The following is an 18323-nucleotide window of genomic DNA, read 5'->3' as shown; positions in this document are numbered from 1 at the left end:
CATAATCTAGGCATTATGAGCCCACACATGCTCAATCAAATCTCGCTGGAGCCGTGTATACACCGGTGAGTCCCTCATTTCGTTGTCCATCTGAATCCTCGCTGCTAGGCTTGGTGGTGCATGGTGGTGTATTGCAGGGCCGACATTGGACTCAACGGTCTCATAGTTGTGCTCCAAATTTGTACCACGCTCATCGTTGATGATCATGTTGTGCGAATGACACATGCACGCATGATCAACCCAAGAGTACGCCTCGAGAAGGAGCGGCCCGGAACTTGCTAGAATGTTGAACCTAGCCTTCGAGCACTCCAAAGGCACACTCCACATCTTTGCGCCAAGCTGATTGAGCGACGAGTGAACACTCGCTCGCTTCTCACTTTGTGGAAGAGTAACACCTTTCATGAACACCGGCCGGAGAGGGGTAGATGCCGTCGGCAAGGTAGTAACCATAGTTGTACTCGTGTCCATTCACCGAGAAGTTCACTACGGGTGCTTCTCCCCTAAGCACATCCGTGAACAACGGCGACTGGTTGAGTACATTGAGGTCGTTGTTCGACCCGGCCACTCCAAAAAAGCATGCCGGATCCAACGATCATACGACGCAACGGCTTCTAAGATTATGGTAGGGTGTTTGATGTCTCCCCTTGTGAATTGACCAAGCATAAGCCACCGGGCGGTTCCTCCACCGCCAATGCATGCAATCGATGCTCCCTAACATGCCGGGAAAGCCACGCTCCTCGGCTTTCGCTAACGTACGCCGAGTATCCTCGACGGTTGGTCGACGGCAAAACGTCTCCCCGTAACGAGCAATGATGCCTTCACGGAATCTATCTAGACAATCTGATGTAGTTTGCCTAGCTAACTTAAGCCACTCATCTATTGTATCTGCGAGAGGCTCCATAAGCTAACGGACGCAAAGCCGCGAGTGACACTTTTGTAGGGGAGAATGACCGGGACGACCGAGAGCATCATGTCTTTGGGTGAAATACGGAGAGTATTCACCCAATCTATCCACAATAGTCAGGAAGAGGGATCGTCTCATCCGATACCTTCGCCGAAAGAAGCTCGGAGGGTAGTTGCAGTCGTCGGCGAAGTAGTCCTCGAACGGCCGATCGTGGGCACCAAGACGATCACGTTCGATGACCTCTCGGCGGCGTCGCGGCCGTCTTGGCTCCTCCTCCTCCTCCTCGTTCAGCATCTCCTCCTCGTACTCCGCACCGGAATGCGGCGATCAGCTCACCCTCTATTCCGTCGCTCGAACCGCCGGAAGAAGACATGGCGTTGAGAGGGAGTCGAAATGGAGAGTGGAGGAGATGAAATGGGTGTGGAATGAGTGAAACCAGATGGAGGTATTTATAGAGGGAGGGCTGAAATTTTAGGGTTTTTTGAACTACCAACGGCTACCCCAACGGCTAGCTGAGGTGGACGAATCAGATCGCGCCACCTCAGCCACTACCGCCCCTCTCCCGCCCGCCTCCCGCCCGCTACCGCCCGCCTCCCCGCCCCACTACCGCCCGCTACCGCCCACTCCCGCCCGCCCTCTCGCCCGCCCGCCTACCGCCCGGCCCGCCAACGCCACGCCCCGCCTCCGCCCCCTCCCGCCTCACTGCCGCCGCCAATGCGGGCGGTGGCCGGCGGTAGCGCCGCTACCGCCGGGCGAGCCCGCCCCCGCCTCCCTCCCCGTCCCGCCTGCCTCCCGCCCGCCTCCCGCCCCGCCGCGGGCGGTACCGCCCCCACTACCGCCCGCGGTGGCACCGGCCTAACTCCATCCCACCCACCTCCACAGTTGCACCGCCACTTCCATCGCCTACCACGTCAATCACCACCACCCTTGCAGCAACAGATTGAGAGCACAGGCGCAGAACTTAAGGTGGACCTAATTATCATGATGCATGTCAAAAATACAGCATCTCCTTATTTTACTAGCCGATTATTTCACTAGCTGAGACTTCCTTCAGTACAACCCTTTCCCGAAACTTAGGTTGGGTACCAGGGTCATTAGCCAAGAAATTAATGGCGCTTTATAACTTAGCAAAAAACATTACGTCTGGCCTCTGCATAGTTAGGATGCACACAACCGTTCTAATTAGAACTGTAGTTTTCGACTAGTACACAATAAAAATAAAAAAAAACTAAGGCGAAGGAAGGTCGATCCGCAAATCACACTGCCATCCATGTTGGGAAAAAATATCACTCAACGTATCCTCTAACCATGTAGACACCTTCGCAGATAGGCCACAATGCTCCGCATGCTGCAGAGGTGACCATAAATAGAGCGCAACTATAAATCGGTAGATGACCTGCATAAAAGAAGTTTTTTACTGTTAAAAACATTCTCATTCATACATACTCATAGCGGAAAAAATAACGGCAATCGCTCCCTTCCTAATAAGTAGCTCGACCTAGGATCTACACCATTAAGCCAACTGCTAAATATATCTGCAACGCTAAGTGGTGGATATAAGGTAGAACCTATATGGATGTCTGATCATATAGATCTAGCAAGTTTGCAATGAAAGTATAAATGCTTAATAGTCCTGTCATGGTGACCGAAGACACATGTTTTATTTACTCCTCGATAAAGATACCACACAAAGACTTAAGTTTTAAGTGGTATCTTTATCTTCGAATTTTTCTTATTACGATCGACTGGAACATTGGGTTAGATTAAAGCATTATACATAGAACCTACTGAGAAAGTGATAGTCTCAATAAGATTCCACTGAAATACATCGGATTCCTAGGTGGATAAAATCGAGACGTTGTAACAAGTCATTCCACAATGCTTGTTTAGGCCCAATGAGATTCCTCCTGAACATTACATTTGGTAGGGAAGTTACCAATACCTTAGCGAGTATATCACTCTTGTGCCAAACTATATTGTACAATGCCAGATATTATTCTCGGAGCGTGGCATTGCCTAGCAATTTATTCTCCGAAAATCTAATATCTGATCCATCCCTAATGGAAAAAGACCCATATGAAAAGAAGAACTACTTCGTCACCATCAGACCAGCCCAAAAATGAGAGTCCCCAGGTTTCCATTAAATCTGAGATAATGCATTTCGGCAAATGTACTTTCTCCTAAGGAGGGTTTGCTAGATTCCGTCATCAATTAATAGCTTGATTAGCCATTTACCAAGTATGACCCTATTTTTGATCTCAAGGTCTTAGATTCCAAAACCTCTCGACCACACTCCATTTTGTTAGTCGATACTTTTTTTTCTCACTATCTCCTTGCCGGAAAAATCTTGATCTAAAATAATCCAGTCTTTGTAAGAATCCTTTAGGAAGTTGGAACAATAATATTATATACAGTAACATATTGTTTAGTACTAAGTTGATAATAAATTCCTCCCCATGATTGTAATTTGCCTTTTCAACTGCTTAATCTGATTTGTAGTCTCTCCTCCACCATTTTCTATTTGGCGTTTGTAAGTCTCCAATAATGAGTCAGAATACCTAAATACCTAATCGGAAACTTGCCTTGCCGGCAACCAAATAGTTTATCATACATGTTAACTTGGTCTTGAGCCTCGCCAACTCACTCCTATCGAAATTTATTTTCAGACCCCCGATAATTGCTCAAACGCTGAAAGGATTAAATTTTGGTTCATTTCTTTTTCGATATCATGTTCCTCAAAAAGAATTGTATCTTCAGCATATTGGAGAACTAATATTCCACTATCAACCAGATGTGGAATCACACCTTTAATTTGGCCATCGGACTTAGCGCGTTCAATCATGACATTGAGTATATGAGGCACTATATTAAATAACATTGGTGATGATGGATCGCCCTGTATAAACCCCTTGAGTTTAATGGCAACACTTTCTTCCAAGACAAAACTATGAATTAAAACACGTCACTCATCATAAAAATCTGTCATCTAAGAGTTTGTTGAAGGAAAGACCATTTAACGTTATCATATGCCTTGTCAAAGTCAAATTTTAATGACCCCATTCAACATTTTGCGATGTAGTTTATGAACTGTTTCATGAAGAATAACCACCACATCTAAAATGTTACGCCCTTACGTAAAAATAGTCTGGTCACTGAATTCAGCCTAATCGTGGTGACTTCAGTGAAAATTAATGTTGATGTTGAAATGAAAGGTGAGGGTTGATGTTGACCTTGCATGTCAATGTTCATTACGGCACGTGGGTTGGTTCTCATGTCTTTTTAGTTTGGCAATTCAAACCACGATAAGTATTGTGGATCGGAGAGGGAGTATGTTTTTGGCACGTGTTATCTTAACAACATTGGGCATGCACCTACGTTACTAGCAATAGGTACTGGATGTACCCTCTGGTAGTCCTGCAGGAGATGCACACATCTTGTGACTCCAAAAGGTGAAATGTACGTCAAGATTGCACGCTCCACCTCCTGTCCTAGGGATGTTGGTTGTTAGATTCTTGATCTGAAAATCTGGGAGGATCCGGCGGTGACATGGGCCTGCTGCCTGCCAGAAGGAGCACGAACAGCAAATGACCACGGCCGCCGCATGAGCCTGGCGTAGCGTTGTATTGTACCCTAATTTTTTCGAGAGCAAAGCCTGTCCACGCATCTCCGGACAGGATACGTGGCCGTCTCCCTCCCCGATCGAACCGACTGCACCAGCCGTGCACGCCTGACGGTTTAGGCATGTGTGTCTGTCTGCTCGATGTTTTATTCGGACTAGTCTGATCCATAGTTTAAAATAGCTGGATATCTTATTTGGCCGCTACATTTTTTGAGGCTATGAAAGGCTATATATAGCTGGCTATTTCATTAATTCAGACTAGTCTGATCCATAGTTTAAAATAGCTGGCTATCTTATTTGGATGCGACATTTTGGAGGCTATGAAAGGCTATAGCCGATCTATAGCGGGCTATTTCATTTAGCGGATTTTTTTAAATTAAAATATTCCAGTCATATCTTACCATAAAAAGAGAAAAACTATGACTTAAACACGATTCGTGATACAATTATTCAAAGCAAACAAGTATTCAATTATTCAACCAATAAGTTTTATCTAATCATATTGAACGCAAATTTTAGAAAACAAAAAATAAAAATGATAAGAGAGGAGAAATTCAAAATACATAAGGTTTAGCAGCTAAATTTAAGGCTAATTGGAAGCTAAATATGGCTATAGCCGGCTATTAGGGATTTTTCCTCATTTAGCCCATAAATGGCATAGCCGCAGCGGCAAATCTCCCGGCTATAATCGGCTATTTAAAACTTTGGTCTGATCAGCATTTGCAGTAAGAACCATGTCGATCTGGGTGATAGCTAAATTAGGCTCGCGCGTGCAGAATGGTGATGCGTGTGTGTGTGATTCCTTGGAATCGAAATGGAACCGAAAGGAATTATGTGTATAAGTGGACGTGCGATGTCAGTTTGGTAAGAACCCTGCCAACCGTTCTATCTGCCGACCAACCTTTCCAGCAGCTAGAATTCGAATCGCTGCCAGCTCAAATATCTGTGCTGCCATGGCAGGATTAACACAAGCAATGAACCGGCAACTCGCTTCACGACATAGGCTAAACATATATAAGCTCTTAACTGGTTGAAACAAAACATTTTTTCTAACAAAGCATTCATGTTTATATGCACGTTAAATTTCACAGTTTTCAGTTAAAAATGTTATGGGCACCCCAGGTAGCCATTTGTTCAGAATGAACCTAACATTTCACAGTATTGCCAATACAAAATGTTGGTAACATTTTCAGCCTTTGTCGAAAAAAAGGCAACATTTTCAGCCAGTAACAGCCATTTAGCTTCAAGACCAAGAGTAACAGCAATACGAAAAATAACAGAGCACATGGTTTAGGCTACAACAGCCATGACAGATTCAGGTTCGACTGACGAAATAATAACTGCTAAGCAAGCAAACAAAGCATCTGAAGTATCACAACCATTCCTTACAGTATAGTCAATCTAGGTTTACACGCACAAAAATGCAGTGAACATTTTTCAGGAGGCGAGAGCTAGAATAATGAATTTGAATAAAAGCAGCGCTGATGTTTGTGGATTCATGCACCTGCCACCGACCAAAATTTCCACAACGGCTATCATGTTCCTTTGTTCTGAGACGGCGCAGCATTCCCGCTCCTACTACCAAAGGAAACACAGGAGTACACAGGCACAGAGTTGCCATCACCCGTGCTGCTATCGCTTGGCACCAACATATGCTTCGCCCCGGGAGTGAGTCTCACCGGTCCTGATCTCTTCTGCGCATAGCGACCAACAGATGAAGAATTGGAATTGCCAGGAACATCACTACCTGTTCTGTTTTCTGAATATCTGGATGAGTGGGCTGCATCTCTTATGCTATTAGAAGCTTCTTGAACTACCCGGGCTGGATGGCTGAATGTAGAATTCACATAGTTAAGAGGGCGAGCTGATGAGCTTGTTGGATGCACAATATGTTGCTGGGGAAAACTCCCATGTAAAACTGAAGATGGTGTCCCATGCTGTCTGGTTGTAGGCCAAAATTGTGCTCTAGGTGATTCTGTCCTATTGATGGGATCAGAGTAATAACCCCAAGGAGGCAGCGAATTATGATGTTGTGCTGCACTGCAGTTATTGGGAAGAGGTGGACACCCCAATAGAAAAGGCTGACTGGGATGCGAGCTTGGAAAATTGCCCAACCTGTTTTCATATGGCGACCGATCTCCAGAAAATACATTAGCTGCAGGGATTGGATGACTGAAATCATGTGGAGTCCTGTATCCAAAATGTGCCTTACTTTTGCTTGAATGATATGTTGAAGCATGCATTGTACTGGTAGAATTTACTGTAAGACTGGGGAAACTTTGAGCTTGTAAAGAGAGAAAAGGCTGTCCTTGACGCGGCAACTCCAGGACAGCATTTGTCTTCCAATGATCATTGGTGGATGTACCTGTATATTTCTCTCTAGTGTCGGCAGACGTTTCACCTCTGGTTGTGCAAACTGCAAGATCTTTACCCATCAAACGAAGTGTTTGTCCCATAGAAGGACTACATTCACGCTGCATGTTCAACTCACGAGATGACCTAGAAGGAAGTCTCCCGCCCGTAGAAAGCTGGGAGTCACCATGATTCAGATTAGTGTGCAACCCATTCTGGTGCTGTTGAAAAGAGTCACGATGAGTCTGACCAAGCTCTGTTAAGCTCAATGGAGGAAATTTCCCGCTGGTAGAAAGCTGGGAGCCACCATAATTCAGATTTGTGTGGAACCCATTCTGGTGCTGTTGAAATGAATCCTGAAATCTATGGTCTGACAATGCGCAAGGGGACATACACGTAGTCAGAGTATCTTTTACTGAGAAATTACTACAGTCACGCTGAGTCTCACCAAGCTCTCTTAAGCTCAATGGAGGACCAACTATATCTATGCCAGAAACTTCGACTTGATCAGCTCGCAATAATATGCCTGCCAACCTTGTGTTCCTTACACTTTCCGAGTCAGCGGTAGGTAGTTGGTTTGCCAGTCTGTGTGAATCAAAAGAAACATTCCTCCGGTTTTCTCTCCCATTAGGCAGATATGGTACCTCAGAATTTGAATTATACGTGTAGTTTAGATCTGTAGTTTCTGGTAGTGCCTCCTGATTCAGATCAAGCAAATGAGAGGACAGTTCTGTGTTACTAGGCTTAGGAGAATCCTCATGATTTGGATTCAGATTTGCTTCTTTAGTCTTAGTGATGGCTTCCTCCAGCATATGAGAACTACAACTTTCTGCAGTTGTGCATTTTTCTCCTTCAGTAGGAGAATCCTCATGATTTGAACACACATTTGTTTCTTTAGTCGTAGTGACAGCTTCCTTGGGCATATGAAAACTACTACTCTCTGTAGTTATGCATTTGTCTCCTTCAGTAGACATGGATGATGATGACGACGACGATAAAGAAGCCATAGCAGCTGAAAACAGCTTGCTGAGACTTCGCTGTTTGGGTAGCTCACAACTTTGCATATCACTGCCAAGTATATCATCTGCTTCTGAGAATTTAACTTGCTTCACTGATTTGCGGCATAATTCTATCACTTCCTTGCCTTTTGAATTGCCATGTTTCTCCTTGACCATTTTGACAGATGTGCGCTTTATCTTCAGTATGCTTTGCCTAGGGAGATGTTTTCCCAGGTCTCCTGGTTTCCGCACTTTGTCAGCCTTATTACTGTCAATGCATTTAACTGTGTCAACCTTCTTTGTATTATGCTTCTCCTGCTTCCTCTTCCTAGATATATTTTCCATCTCTTTTCTGAGATGTTGTAAAGCTTCAGGTTTCTCCGATGGCTGTGTACCAAATCCATCAGGCAAATTTGGATTTTCCAGAGCTTCCTACATAATTGAGCATTGTTATTGGAAACCATAAGATACATATAACTGTTCATACAGAAAACCATAAGATGCATAATTGAGCAACATTACTGAAACCATATAACTTTGCATACAAAAAATAAATGCAAACTAAACAGCACATCATATTTACCACATGTATACCATTTTCAAATAAAACATCAGGAAAATGGACACTCTATATGGAAAAGCGATTAGCACAACTGTGTTATAAGGAAATGAGGTTGGTGTTGCAGGCTTGCATCTAGGTGATGAACCATGCTTTTACCCCCACGCGAAATTCACAACCTTCAATGTACTTCTGTAGATACATCTTATGGTCATATACCATCACCAATCTTTAGGAAAAAGATAGCTTTAAGATCATATACCAAAGTAACATTCCTGTTAACAGTGATACATAGACGTGATACATATAGGGGCTATGATGGACACCTAGTGTGGCTCTAAGCCTCTAACACTCTCCGTATGTTTTTTTTATGCAAACACGGTAATGTTCTGTTGGAGAAGTGTGAAGAGCAATTACTATTTCAACACTGTTGATACAGATATAATTAGTTAGTAGACATACAAGTGAGTTATAGATGATATACTCTAGTTCATTATCAGCTTAAATTTAGGACTTAATGCTGTGAATAGTAGAATCACCTGTTGGAGACATTTTCTGTAGGAACTTTTTTTATGCAAACATGGTAATGTTCTGTGGGAGAAGTGTGAAGAACAATTACAACATTCAACACTGTTGATACAGAAATATTAGTTAGCAGACATACAAGCGAGTTATAGATTATACTCTAGGTGTGGAACAAATTATTATTATTTCATTGTCAGCTTGAATTTAGGACGTAATGCCGTGAATAGTAGAATCTCCTGCTGGAGACAGCTAATCATGGATTCATGGACCATTCAGTCATGCACCGAACTTTATGGTGTGGTTCTACATAATCAAGTGTCTTTAAATAGACACACCGTTGTGAATGATATACAAACCATGTCCTGAGTTCAAGCAGCAATTGAGAATATGCACAGTCGAAAGGACTAAATGCATAGAGCATACACATACATCAATTCAGATTTAAAAAATTACGAAAAGTGTACTCTGCAAATAGATCACTGGATTTTGTACATAATTCCGCATAGTCCTGGGTCATTGTACAAAAGGTTGTGTTTTTAACATACATCACCTGAACCACATCCTGGCACACTTGCATGCACCTCAGAAAAATGGTGTGGCATTGCATACAAATTGTCCTGGAGAAAATCTAAGAACAAATCACTCAGATGTAACCGAATATGTGGGTGCTTTGCTCTTACACACGTTCCAGGACAACTAATCCAAATGGAGATGCCACCTGATGTGAAACATGTGTGCATCAAGTGGACAAGAGATGTCAGAAGGTTGGTCAGGTAAAAGTAACAACCAGGTGTAAAGCTGAATTTTGGAGTTCTAATCCAGTATTGACTGTTGAGAAAAGTTCAGGACGGTGACTAGCATCAGAGCAGGAGCATCTATGGACAAATATAAGACATACACTCTCTTCTCTATCCCCAGTTGCATGTAGCGCAGACGCCATACCTTTCCAATCCCAACATTTTGCAATAAACAAGAGCACTGCAAACATATATTTTTTAACATCGGGGCCGAGAATGAGACTGAAATGTCTCTCCATGTAGGTGCACATCCTCAATCGTTTTTGTAAGGTAGCCATGCCATGCCTCCTAGGCGTCCATGGTCCAAGGAAACATTTCCAATCGTTCGTGAGTGGACTCTGATCATGCTTAGGCCCCGGCAGTTGCATACTTCTAGCACGCACAGGTGAGGGCACCGCAGGACCAGCCCACGGATGCAGATGCGGCAGCCAGAGCTTTATAGCCTCTCCAGCACATGGAACTGAACACCCCCGCCGGCGGTAATAGATAAATGTTGACCGCGTCGAGCTTGATCGAGGAGGCGCGGTTGAAGCAGCGGACCTCAATAGCAATGTCACTAACATTGGTGTGCCACCATACATTAAAGATGATATCCGCCGGGACGAGCCTCGTGTTGGCACCAAGTAGCATAGATACGCGGGGAGGATAAACTGTGTGTCGCTTGGAGATTTTTATTTTGAGGTGGGAGAGGGCAGGGCAGGCGACCTGGTTGAGGGCCACGTCGAGAGCGACCGGTTCAATATTGCAAAAGGAGAATTCGGTGATGTGGGTCCAGAGTCCGCACCACCAGCGGGGAGGTGCCGGTTCGGGCGGTGTTACAGATGCAACAGCGGCGAACCAGGACCTGAGCAGCATGTCATCTGGAAGGTTGTTGACCAGGCACAGTCCGCTGTTTTCGGGCAGCGACGAGGCTGGCAACGACAGCGAGCTCCAACCTGAGGCAACACATCGACGACAGCTTCATCGCTAAGTTCTTTCACAATCACAGGGCACCACATGTACGAGTGGATACTCCGTTGTCTTGTTTGGAAAACATAGAGCAAGCAGGGGGAGAGAAAGAGGAACAGAGCGCTCTATGGAAAAACGCTAACACCGGTGAGTGTTGAGACCACATATGAGGACATCAATCGTGAGTGGTTGCACCAATTAATTAGCGAAGATACGCGGGCAGGGTGAATGGTATATCTCTTGGAGTTTTTATTTTGAGTTGGGAAAGGGTAGGGCAGGCGATCTGGTTGAGGGGCGTGTCGAGAGCGTTGGACGCGATATCACGGAAGGAGAGCTCTATGAGTTGTGTCCATAGGCCGAACCATCAGCGAGAGAGGCCGTCGGTGACGGCGCCTCCACGGGCGCCACAGGGGCGAACCGGAACCTAATCAGCATGTCATCTAGAAGGGTGCTTATCAAGCCCGCTCCGCGATGAGGCTGGAAATGACAGAAAGCTCGGGGAGGCGGGTTCAACCTGAGGAGACACGTCGACTACAGCTCAACAACTAAAATTCTTTCACAATCACAAGGGACCACATGTACGGGTGGATATTCAATTGTCTTGTTTGGGGAACATAGAACAAGAATAGCTGAGAGAGTACGAGAGAGCTTTAATGGCAAAGCTGTCGCGCTAGTGGGTGTTGAGACCATGCATGAGGAAAGATGAGGCAATGGTGAGTGTTGGCATCAAGTAGCAAAGATACGTGGGAAGATCAATGGTGCGTCATTTGGGGATTCTTTTTTTGAGATGGTAAAGGACAGGTCAGGCGGTTGAGGGCTGCATTGAGAGCGTCCGACGTGATATTGTGGCAAGAGAGCTCGGTGAGGTGCATCCATAGGCCGCACATTGGCAGGAGAGGGCGCCGGTGAGGGCAACGACACGGGCGGACGAGAGGAGAAATAGCACATGAGTAACATGCCATCTAGAAGGGTGCTGATCAAGCCTGCTCCGGTGACGTCCGGGCAATGACGAGGGCGGAAATGACAACGAGCTCCGAAAGGCGGCTACGACCTAGGGAGACACGTCGACCGCAGTTCCATCGCTTAATTCTTTCACAATCACAAGGCACCACATGTACAAGTGGATACTCAGTTGTCTTGTTTTGGGAACATAGAGGAAGGGATAGAGAGAGAGAGAGAGAGAGAAAGAGAGTACTTTTATGGACAAAAGCTGCAGCACTGGCGTGTGTTGAGACCACAAATGAGGACGTGTGTTTAGACCACAAATGAGGACAGAGGAGGTGAGTGCTGGCACCAAGTAGCGAAGATACATGGGCAATATCAATGGTGTGTCACTTGGGGATTTTTATTATGACGTGGGAGAGGGTAGGGCAGGAAACTTGGTTCAGGGCCGCACTGAGAGCGTCCAACGCGATATCGCGGAAGGAGAGCTCAATTAGGTATGTCCAAGGGCTGCATCACCGACGGGGGAGGACACCGGTGAAGGTTGTGCACTGGCACAATGGAGGTGATCCAGCATACGGAGCCTGCTCCACTGCAGTCTGGGCAACGATGAGGCCGGCAACGACGGTGAGCTCCAGGAGGCGGTTGCGACCTGAGGCAACACGTTGATCACAGCTCCATCGCTTAGTTGTTCCAGTCATAGGGCACCGCATGTATGAGTGGATACTCGGTTGTCTTGTTTAGGGAAGATAGAGAGAGCGAGGAGAAAGAGAGAGAAAGAGAGCTCTTTAATAGAAAATGTTGCGGCAATGGCGAGTGTTGAGACTACAAATGAGGACAAAAAAGGCACTGGTGAGTGTTGGCACCAAGTAGCGAAGATACGCGTGCAAGATCAACGGTGTGTCGATTGAGGATTTTCATTTTGAGGTGGGAGAGGGCTAGGCAGGCAACCCTGTTGAGGGTTACGTCGACAGCGCTCGGCATGATATCGCGGAAGGAGAGCTTGGTGAGGTGCTTCCAAAGGCCGCACCACCTGAAGGATAGGGTACCGGTGAGGGCAGGAACACGTCTAAAATAGAGGCGGACCATGACCTGAGCTATCCAGAAGCGTGCTGACACTAGTAGAAAAAGGGCATACAGTCCCTGTTGATAAGGGCCTTTAGTTCCGGATTTGCAACCGGGACTAATCATTTGGTACTAAAGGCCCTCCCCTTTAGTCCTGGTTAACAAACCGGGAATAAAGGTCCCGCCACATGGGCTGCTGGCGTGCGTCGGGGCAAATGACTTTTAGTTCCGGTTTGTAATACCAACCGGGACTAAAGGCTCGCCACCCATTTAGTCCCGGTTGGTAATACGAACCGGGACTAAAGGCTCCAAACAAACTGGGACTAAAGGCTTTCTAGGATAAACCGGGACCAATGCCGCCCATTAGTCCCGGTTCTTTTTTAAACCGGGACTAAAGCTTCCAGGGGTGCTGGACGAAAGGCCTGTTTTCTACTAGTGTGATCAAGCCTCCTCCACCGTTTTCCGGGCGACAACAAAGCCGGCAACAACGGTGAGCTCCAGGAGGCAACTATGATTTGAAGCGACACATCAACCGAAGGTCATTCGCTAAATTCTTTCACAATCATAGGGCACCACAGGTACAAGTGGATACCGAGGTGTTGTTTTGGGAAACATAGAGCGAGCGGGGGAGAGAGAAAGAGAGCGTTTTAATGAAAAAGGCTGCAACAATCGTGAGTGTTGAGACCACTGATGAGGACAGAGAAGACAGAAGAGCTCCAAACCATCACCAGTACAGTGCATGCTCAGCAATGTCGGTCACCCCACATGACACCCCTTCACATCCGACATGGATAATTCCTCCCCTCATACCTAACCGGGGTGTAGATAAATTAGGGATTAATGGTACAGGGAATGAGACTTAAACCCATGACCTGGGCGCTCTAGTAGCACGTTAGGTACACAAACCAACGAACCATTTCAAAAGATCGATTTGATGAAAAATGGTATCATAATATACTTAACTGCATGACAAACTAAACTTAGGGAACATGAAGTCATACTACACCGAGAACACTTTATAGTTGGTTGCACATGTTGCACCAATTTTGAATACAAATTATTGTATTCACATTCAAGTGGAAATTGATTAACAAATTGCATGGATAAATATATCCATACACGCACCTACTGGATTTTAAAATGGTGTAAAAATCAAATATAAACAAAAATAGTCAATAGGTCATTAAAAAATTAGTCAATAAAATTATGGTCTAACAAAGATGTCAAGGAAATATTCTTAAGGTAATCCATACCAAAATTTGGGACAAAGGTTTTGAAAATCAGTTGTTGTCAATTCTAGGTTTCTATTGACCCGGCGGTGTGGCCATACCTTCCCACCATACATATCTCTTGTAAACATCATCTATTTCGGAAATTAGTTTATTTAGTTAAGTATGTGTAATGCATATTTCAAAGTATGACTACTATGATTCATTAAACTTGTGAGAAAAAGAGAAGGAAAACAAACCATCAAGTAATGAAAATGAAAGGATAGACTCGTATTGTGATGGGGTGGTCAAGATAACGTATTTAGTATACAGACATCAACCTTAGGGTGGTATGGTATAAAATAAACCACTGATAAAAATAAAATAGAAAAATAGGAGCAACATGCTTAACAGATATTAGGTGGCTCCATGTATATTTCGTAAACATGTGGACGGATATTTAATCCATAGGTAAGTCTAAAGAATATTCAGTACTAATTATTTTGTCTTCTCTTGTTCCCTAAATTTGTACAGCCCATTTTTATGATAATTCCGCCAGTCCTTAGGTTTTCCAAAAATATGTAATGCATCATCACACAATGTGGTTTTTTTGTTCGATTAAAAAATAACATGCTTGTTATGTATGAGTAATCATCGTCCAGTGCACCAATAAAATAATATTCTTTTATCTTATATAAATCGTGATAACGAAAACTCTTAATCGAAAAATCAATTAACCTCTAACTTTTTGTATTGAATGGATATGCATGCACTTTTTCAGCCAAATTACAAAAGGGCAAAACTATATGTGACGCGGAGATTTTCTCGGACATGTTTTCTACTAGGACACTGGTACACCAATTACAAGACAATACCGCAAATCTCGTACCTTTACCATCCAAAAGAATTGAAAAAATGAATTCCAATTTAGAACCCACAACGCAGATACATTATACCCTAAGTTCCACGCAAAGTAGAGAATGGCGCAGTAGTGACTAGCGATCTCTTCTTCCCTCTGGTATTGGGTTCAAAGTCCCACTCTCAAATCGCTTGTATTTTTCAATCTTTAAACCATGGGACCCACATATCAGAGAGTAAAACTAGAGTGAATTAAAAAAATCCATAGAGCACACCAAAAATTGAACCGGAGACCTATCGACCTGTCAGGCTCGCGCGCCACGACAAAGGCTCGTCGATAAGTATGCCTATTAGCAATGTATCTGATCTAGTTTGGAAACTTTCAATTCAATTTTTTTTGAAACGTTTTGAATGGTAGCTCATCTGTTACCGAAAAATATCAGGCGAGAAAAAAAAAACTAGACGCGAGAATTTTTAAGTAATATATTTATTTGGCATATAAGATGCATGCAAGGAAGATTATATATATTAAAAATCAAGATCATTAAGCTAAGGGCAAAAGAACTATAAACAAAAGCAACATGATGCCTACAGCTAATTTGTTTGTTACTATATCTCAGTGCTAAAATATTGTTATAAAATGCAACAATAACTATGATTATTTCAATAAAAGTTACATGTTACGAACCAAGTTGCTCCTAAACAGAGAACCAGCTGATGAAATTCTTATAAATATTACTAGTACCAGCAAATGTTTAAAATGCATTGAGTAGTTATCATAGCAGTATAGTTCATGGGTGAAATATAAATTAATCATGGATTATGAATCTTAAAGGGTGCAACACACGATAATGATAAATGTTTATGCATGTACCTTAACTTGGTCTCGGAGTATTATGAGCATTGGCTCTATATACATTGAAATTTATGGCTATACCAAGTAGGGAAATTAACTTCAAATGCTAATTATCAGAACTCAAGAGATAGGACTAACATTATTACAAACTTCAAAGTAGATAGAGATAACCTAGGTGTGGGCACGTTCGCCAGTACCTGGTGACTCAGCAACCACAGCAGAGTATCCCTATTAAATTCCTGTCACGTTATGTGAGTGCCTGCTCTAGCCCGGTCAACTAGCTAATTATTTGAACACTTCCTAAGAGGGTACAAACAGCAGACCATGCATTATGACAAACAACGGTGACAGGCTGACTGCGACATGCATACTGGGAACGACCACCATATTGTAAACACCTGTTCGTTCCTGTGCTTAGTGAAAAACAATTTGTAGACCAGCTATATCATGCGCACACATACATTCACAAACTATAGTTTTAAAAACAACAAGAGGCGAATAAAAGTACCAGATAAGCAATGGCAAAGTCACGTATCCAAGAGAAAAAAAATGCAGAAGCTGGCAATCTGGCAGATGCCTGCTCCACGTCCCGTTCGTATGATAAAGTCTCGTGTATGGGAGTCGGGACCCAGCTGAAATGTGCAGGAAGGGACACAAGTTGGCAGAGCTCACAACTCACCGTGCATGGTGCCAGAAAAGGCAACACGATACACCGCATGTACTAACAAGATATGGTACAGATGCTGGTGCAGTACCAGCTAGGATGTCGAGTGCAACCGCTACTGGTTTAGCTAGTCATCATGCATAGTCTAACTGATTCTTACTGCTTATTGGTCTTAATTCAATGCATGAGTTGTAGCTAGCTGCACGTATATATCTCAGCAAGTTACCCCAGACTCTCAACAGATCCTCACATGTACGTCCAGTGTCGCCCCAGCTCGATCCGATCGATCACAGTAAACAAATTAAGCATGAAATAACACTATCCACGTATACCAAACAGTAACGGAGGGTAGCAAATGTAATGATGCCAAGGAAAGAAAAACACAATGAGCGTTGTAACTTTATCGCTTAGCACACAATGCAACCAGCAAATCATCGTGCGCCTGCATGCCAGCAGATATTATCGAATACCCACAGATCACACAGGCTTGTTGAAGAACAAGATAGCTTAGGCCTGGTTCAGATTAGCAACCGGGCTCGGCACGGCAATGCACAAATCATACATAAAATATCCAGTGACTCGACAGGCCGGTCCCCAAATAAAGCTACAACTAATTGGCCCCCATAATAAGCTAGCATGCATCGACACACTGCAACCAGAATAGCTACGTACTAATGCTAGCTAGCAATAATAACATGGGACAACAACAATCTAATGATCATGTCCGAATCCTCGATCTTATGGAGCTAAGAGAGTCCTGATACTGTGCAGCAAGTCAATGAAAAATCTGAATCAATCATTCCATCTATCCCGAGTAGATCATCAAAAGTATAAATTAAAATCAGCGGAAAATGCACAGGAATAATAGCAGGCGATATCATTGCATAGACAGGCAAGGGAAAGAGATGGGTTCGGGCTGGGCCGGGCTGGACCACGTACCTTTCTTGCCTCGAAATTCCTCTCGGTCTCGCGACCTCCGCTGCCCTCCGGCGACGCAGCCGCCGCCTCCTCTTCCTCCTCTAGCCGTCTCCTCTTCCGCCTCTTCTCCTCCTTGGCCCGCCTCACGATCGCCAGCAGCGCCTCGTCGTCCTCCACCTCCGCTTGCTCCCCGCCTCCGCTCTCGTCGGAGGGGGGCTCGGGCAAAGGGGGCGCCGCGGCGAAGAGGTCGGAGATGGACCGCTTCTTCTTCTTCGGCGGCTTCCCTTTTGGTGACCTCCGCGGAGATGGCGCCGCAGCAGCAGCTACGGCGGAGGCGAGCTCGTTCTCCCACCACCGGAACTTGGGCGCCTCGATAGGAGGGAGAGCCTTGATGCCCAGGGGACGCCGCCCCTCCGCCGCTTGTTCGCCCCTCTTGCTCGCCGCGAACCCCCTACAGACAGATCACAGATAGAGATCAGGTAAAAGAACGCCGTATTACCAGAAAACCGAAGAGTAGTCGGCGCCTCCAAACGGACCTGATGGAGAACGCGGCGGCCGCCATGGATGCGACGTCTGCGCGCTCCGGCGGAGCGAATCTGCGCGTGATTCGCCACGAGTTTTGGGGGAGACGAGGAGTAGACTGGAAGGAAGGAAGAAAAGAGGCGCCGGGGGTGGAAAAGGAAGATACAGTATTTAAAGGGCGGAAGCAATTTACGATACGGAATTAAATATTCGGGATGGCGTTTTTGATAGCGTCGAGGCGAATAATTTACCCTTTTCCCGCTCCCTCCACCGATTATTTGGCGATTTAACGATTTTTTTTACTGTCCTCGGTGTCGTGAGCGTGAGACCCACGTCCCATTTACTACAGCAGACAGAGACCTGTGATGGACAACGGACAAGTTGTTTTTCTCTTTAATTTGTGTGGTTGCTGACGTGGCACCATCACGGACGTCCGTTTGCAGGATGGTATCATGTGATAGCGACTGCTAGGCGGTGGGGGTAGGTGTGAATTGGTGTGCTCACAGCTCTGCCCTACCCAGGCATCTACTACTAAGAGCAATTCCAATAGTATAGCCAACTGTTAGCTATAACAAGTTGTTATATCAT

General features: G+C 44.9%; 1 protein-coding gene across 1 annotated transcript; it reads right to left on the bottom strand.

Moving 5' to 3' along the window:
• Window positions 1–5878: 5878 nt before the first annotated feature.
• Window positions 5879–17848, bottom strand: LOC124665429. Its single transcript, XM_047202843.1, has 3 exons — window positions 17750–17848; window positions 17235–17664; window positions 5879–8305 (listed from the first exon to the last, which is right to left on the bottom strand). Exons 1-3 carry the CDS (start codon window positions 17773–17775, stop codon window positions 6059–6061), a joined length of 2703 nt encoding a protein of 900 aa, XP_047058799.1. The 5' UTR covers window positions 17776–17848; the 3' UTR covers window positions 5879–6058.
• Window positions 17849–18323: the final 475 nt, after the last annotated feature.

Source organism: Lolium rigidum, chromosome 6, assembly GCF_022539505.1.
Source record: "Lolium rigidum isolate FL_2022 chromosome 6, APGP_CSIRO_Lrig_0.1, whole genome shotgun sequence".
NCBI lineage: Eukaryota > Viridiplantae > Streptophyta > Magnoliopsida > Poales > Poaceae > Lolium > Lolium rigidum.
This window is presented reverse-complemented; position numbering and strand designations above follow the sequence as displayed.

Bases quoted from the DNA above. Each gene is read 5' to 3' on its own strand.
- LOC124665429 (XM_047202843.1), bottom strand. From the start codon at position 17,775: ATGGCGGCCGCCGCGTTCTCCATCAG. The intron at 17,665-17,749 runs GTCCGTTTGGAG...ATCTGTCTGTAG, and splicing joins GCCGCCGCGTTCTCCATCAG to GGGGTTCGCGGCGAGCAAGA. The intron at 8,306-17,234 runs GTACGTGGTCCA...TCAATTATGTAG, and splicing joins GGAATTTCGAGGCAAGAAAG to GAAGCTCTGGAAAATCCAAA.